We start from the raw sequence: 5,000 nt of genomic DNA on the forward strand, positions 1-5,000 counted from the left end.
TCAATAACTTCTTCCAGGCCAAGTCCAAAAAGTCCAAACTGTGAGGAGGAGGTGTGGTGGGAGCTGCTCGGGTGGAGGTGATGGAGGTCCAGAACACGTTGCCTTCGCTGATTCACTCACAGATGAAACTCTTCTTCTTCTTCTTCTTCTTCTTTGAGGGTTCCTGGTTTCAGAGCGCGCCGCCTCGCCGCTCGTCTTCGTCTCGGTGAAGCGTCTCGTGTCTCAGATTCTGCCCCTCGTCCTTCTGGCCTGTCCTTGTCCATGTTTTGTAGGTTACTCTTATTTTAAAATGAATCTGAATAGATGCAGCGTCCCCTGTGTCTGCAGCGTCCTCCTCTGAACAGCCGGACGTGTGAGACAGGTGGAAGCAGGTGTTTGTTGGCGATCGTGATCTGGTCTTGATGAGTGTTGTAGAAAACAGATGACATTCGAGGTTTACCTCCATCTCTAGCTCTTCTTCAGCGGTGACGGTTGGTTCGACGTGGACTTGCTCGGCGTCACCGCTGCCTTCATCTTTATGGCGCCTGATGGTCGCCATGTTTCTGCTGTGTGATTTCATGAAGGACTCACTTTGTTAAATGCCTTAAACGCTTTGTGATGCCGTTCACAGGCAACAGGTTCAAATCTGTCTTCATCACCGTGTTCAATAAAGGACAGAATGTGTAATTATTCACACGAGGGGACATTTCTTTTTTATGTCAATGCACCATCATTTAAACGTGAGGCAGCTTCGTGGCAGCAGAGAGGCGGGTTGACAGTGTGTGGAAGAACAATAAAAGATATTTGTTCTTTAATTCTCTGTGATGTGAAACCAGTCAAAAAGAGCCCACTGATGTAAATCTGTGAGTGTTTGTAGTTCAACAGCTGATCCAGCAGGTGGCAGCACCCACCTGAACATGAACTGCAGAGCTGACCTCTGCGTCCTCACAGCAGCTGGAGTTAATCATGACGGTGTGAGCCGTTTGCTGGAGGATAATAGAAAGTCAACAGAAATGTGTTGTTTTTCTGCTTTAATCGTTGATTTGAGAGAGAGAGACAGACGGAGAGACAGAGAGAGACAGGCAGACAGACGGAGAGAGAGAGAGAGAGAGACAGGCAGAGACAGACAGATGGAGAGAGAGAGAGACAGACGGAGAGAGAGAGAGACAGGCAGAGACAGACAGATGGAGAGAGAGAGAGACAGACAGACGGAGAGAGAGAGAGAGAGAGAGAGACAGGCAGAGACAGACAGATGGAGAGAGAGAGAGACAGACGGAGAGAGAGAGAGACAGACAGACGGAGAGAGAGAGAGAGATAGGCAGAGACAGACAGATGGAGAGACAGAGAGAGAGAGACAGGCAGACAGACGGAGAGAGAGAGAGAGACAGGCAGAGACAGACAGATGGAGAGAGAGAGAGACAGACAGACGGAGAGAGAGACAGGCAGATACAGACAGATGGAGAGAGACAGACAGACAGACAGACAGACAGACGGAGAGACAGAGAGAGAGAGACAGACAGACGGAGAGACAGAGAGAGAGAGAGAGAGAGACAGGCAGACAGACAGATGGAGAGAGAGAGACAGAGAGAGAGACAGACAGACAGACGGAGAGACAGAGAGAGAGAGAGAGATAGACAGACAGACAGGCAGACAGACAGACAGACGGAGACACAGAGACTATCACTCAGCAGATAGAGGTGAGCTGTAGCACACGGCACAGACAGACTTGGAGTGAAGCTGCTCTCTTGAACTCTGTGAAGAAATTCGAGTAGTTTTCTGGACGTATAGACGAGACGCTGCAATAAAAGTATCGATCTCATCACGCTGGTATCGATCCCATACCGATAGACACCTTGGTATCGATACTATCGATATTTAGATCAATAAGCCCAGCCGCTTGTTGGCTCTTCCTCCCTCAGTCCGTCCTCCCGCACTTTGGACCTCCTCGTCTCCAGGTTCAAATGGCCGGCGCCGCCCTCAGACTGTCCGCTCCCTGGCGTTTAGGGAAATTAAGAAGGTGAGAATCAGACACTGAAGCTGTTTTTGGTGGTTTTGACGCCAACTGTACTCCTCCGATGGGTCAAGTGAGGTTACTGTGACCTCCTCAGTGTTGCTACGAGTTAGATTGGCTCTGCTAGCGTCCTCAAAGGCACTCAGGGCTGTATGACAGTGAAATGTTTCTTTAACTAACTGCAACTCTGCTGTTCGCTTGTTAGCAGCTTTGCACGCACTTGATAGCAGGATAGCTAACTGAGTGATCGTAAGAGAAGCTAACCAGCTAGCATGAGTGTCTGTGGCTGCAGCTGCCAAACTTTGCACAGTCGCTGTCAGAGCTGTGCCAATGTGGTGAATGACTGCGTGAACGTGAAGCTCTCACCGGGTTTAAGTAACGGAGCAGAATTCACGGGTTATTTCTAACAGGAGCGGTCATGCTAGCAAAGAAAGCAGCTCTAGCTGGCTGTGCTAGCTGTGCTAGCTGTGAACTTTGCTCCAGATTCCCAGAGCAGGATCATAACCTGCAGCTCACTCTGCGTTGGCTCATTAATTGGATCAGTGAGCAAACACGAGTGCTGGTTTCTGTCCTGAGGTCTGGATCAGAAGAACCAGTTCATCGTGATATTCAGGTGAAAACACTGAAGCCTCTGAAATGTGCCTGTCCTGCTCCTCTTCGTCCTCTGCTCTGAGCCGACTGTCTTCTTGTTGGACAGATCAAGACATGTGAACGCATCATTGTGGGCTGTGGGACACAGTGATTTTCACCATGTTCTGATGTTGTACCCACCAAACGGTGAACTAACCAATCAGAGTGAAATTGATCAATAATGAGACTAATTGTTGGTTCCACTTCAATCTATAAATCAGCTAAATTAGCTTCATGTGTTGATGAAGCTGCAGCTGATCTTCGCTTTCATTCTTCTTCGGCACCCAGACACACGACCAGCAGACATGTTGGATTTCTGCATTTAAAACGGCTGAAAGTGATTAATGGATGAATCATTTGCAGCTCTAATATTGACACGATGGAAAGAGACTCTTTACAACAACGTCTTCACTCCTTCACGCAGTCAATCCACTTTGTTGTGAATCCAAACGCTGGATGAGGTCGACCACAGTGTGACAGTCGTTAGAAAACTCGACGTTATCTCATTCTGCAGATTGAGATGTGGGGAAAAGATCAGTCATTATCGTTATCAGCTCTCTTATCAGCAGGGAAACGTTGGGATGTGACGTCTCAGACCATTGAAAGGTGACACAGTGCCTGTTTTCTTCTCCGCCACCAGTTTGCTGCGACTCTGCAGCGTTCCCAGTCTGACGCTCCACACCACAGCCTCTCCTCTGATGGGTGAGTACCTGCCGCCACAGGTTTGGAGCTGATCCGGTTCAGGTTTGGAGTTAAAAAATGGCGTCGGCGGTTATTTTCCCATGGTTAGGACAGAAGGAGGAAGGTTTGGCAGAACAGCACAGCTGCTTTGAGTCAACCAACAGAAAAATAATCTAATGTTTTCAGGATCAAATTATGGCTTCGGTTATTGATCAAGAAGCAATAGTGACAAAAACCTCCAGATTTCTGTGAGGATGTGTCGCTTCTCCGTCAGCTGGAGAACACGTACAGCACCTCAGACCCCGAGACACTTCCTCTCTATTGTCTGATGTTTTATATCCCTCAGACTTATTTTTGTTTGCTTTCATCCAGACTAGAATAATCCAGAGTACTATATGTCTGACTGACAAGCTGATAGGAAGAAAAACCCACCAATCAAAGCGTTTTGTGACATGAGCGGTACGCCAAATGATGTGAAGTGAGTGAGTCGTTTCAGCTCCGTGCTGACGGTGACGCTGTCGCTCGGTGTGTTCAGGTGTGACGGTGGAGCAGTTCGAGCAGGCCAAGAGCAAACTGGCGACGCTGAAGAACGACCCGGGCAACGAGGTCAAGCTGAAGATCTACGCTCTCTTCAAACAGGTGGGAGGTGCTCCGGGCGCTCCGGGCGCTCCGGGCGTCTCCGGGTGCTCCGGGTGCTCCGGGTGCTCCGGGCGTCTCAGTGTTTACCTTCGCAGCATCTCTCCTCTTCTCTGTTTGCCAAAGCGACTCACCTCTCTGACCTGTGATGGAAAGTACTGACTGTCAGTACTTCGTGTACTCACTGGTCGACGTGATCGAGCGTGTTGGAAGCCCTCAGGGCAGCAGGGGGACGTTCTCATAAAACATTCATTTACTTTTCTACAGAGTTCAACTCTAATTAAAATAATGTTTAAAGTTTCATGTCTGTCAGGTCTTTAGTCATGTGAAATGAAAGTAAACGCTGTGGAAGAAGGTGACCTGATGCCCGTTAAACTGATCTCAGATCTGTTCTGACTCCTTCCTGTGTGTCGGACTGATTTCAAAGGATCGTCTGCGTTTTAAGTCTTTCATCTCACAGAAGCTGTGAATGACGCTCAGCGTCTTTAACACCAGCTCTTTCTCAGGTTTTACACATTTAACCTCCTCCTCCTCCTCCTCCTCCTCCTCCTCCTCCTCCTCCTGCAGGCCACTCAGGGCCCCTGCAACACTCCCAAACCGGGCATGCTGGACTTTGTCAACAAGGTGAAATGGGACGCGTGGAATTCTCTGGGCTCCGTCTCGCAGGTACAGCAGCGTGTTCTCGTCACTGTCAGCCAATAGAAACGCAGCAGCAGCAGGTGAATCAGACCGAGGCGCTTTAACATGTGAATGTATGAATATGTACAGGAGCTGGGAGTGCAGGTATGAAGGGTACATGAATGCATGTAGAGGAAGCGTCACAGGTGTTTGAAAGTGGTTATTGATCGTCACATCAGGAGCCGATCAGGCAGCCCGCTCACCTGTGAGCTTCAAACTCTGACACTCCACCTGTGCGTCTCTCAGGAAGAAGCCAGGCAACAGTACTGTGACCTGATTGGCTCCCTGGTGGTGGCAGAGAGCGGAAGCTCCGCCCAGGTGGCCGCACAGCCTGCTGGGAGCGGGACGACATACAAGACACTATTGGTCAGCACGGAGGATAACA

The 5,000-nt window shown here is 49.4% G+C and overlaps 2 protein-coding genes across 3 annotated transcripts in view; both read left to right on the forward strand.

The window, feature by feature from the left end:
* Positions 1-672, forward strand: part of LOC139347153 (enoyl-CoA delta isomerase 2-like) — a 14,246-nt gene extending 13,574 nt beyond the window's left edge. For both annotated transcript variants that reach the window (XM_070986638.1, XM_070986639.1), the window contains exon 11: positions 1-672. This exon is cut by the window's left edge and continues 121 nt beyond it. In XM_070986638.1, the coding sequence (XP_070842739.1) occupies positions 1-44 (44 nt within the window). In that variant the 3' untranslated portion in view covers positions 45-672.
* Positions 673-1,513: 841 nt separating this feature from the next.
* LOC139347154 (enoyl-CoA delta isomerase 2-like) overlaps positions 1,514-5,000 on the forward strand; it is a 13,043-nt gene continuing 9,556 nt past the window's right edge. The window contains exons 1-5 of the mRNA XM_070986641.1: positions 1,514-1,996; positions 3,261-3,322; positions 3,837-3,940; positions 4,505-4,603; positions 4,862-5,000. The exon at positions 4,862-5,000 is cut by the window's right edge and continues 53 nt beyond it. Coding sequence (XP_070842742.1) covers positions 1,941-1,996; positions 3,261-3,322; positions 3,837-3,940; positions 4,505-4,603; positions 4,862-5,000 — 460 coding nt within the window. The 5' untranslated portion in view covers positions 1,514-1,940. The remainder of the gene's footprint in view (positions 1,997-3,260; positions 3,323-3,836; positions 3,941-4,504; positions 4,604-4,861) is intronic.

The sequence above is a fragment of the Chaetodon trifascialis genome, chromosome 18, assembly GCF_039877785.1.
Source record: "Chaetodon trifascialis isolate fChaTrf1 chromosome 18, fChaTrf1.hap1, whole genome shotgun sequence".
NCBI classification, from domain to species: Eukaryota; Metazoa; Chordata; class Actinopteri; order Chaetodontiformes; family Chaetodontidae; genus Chaetodon; species Chaetodon trifascialis.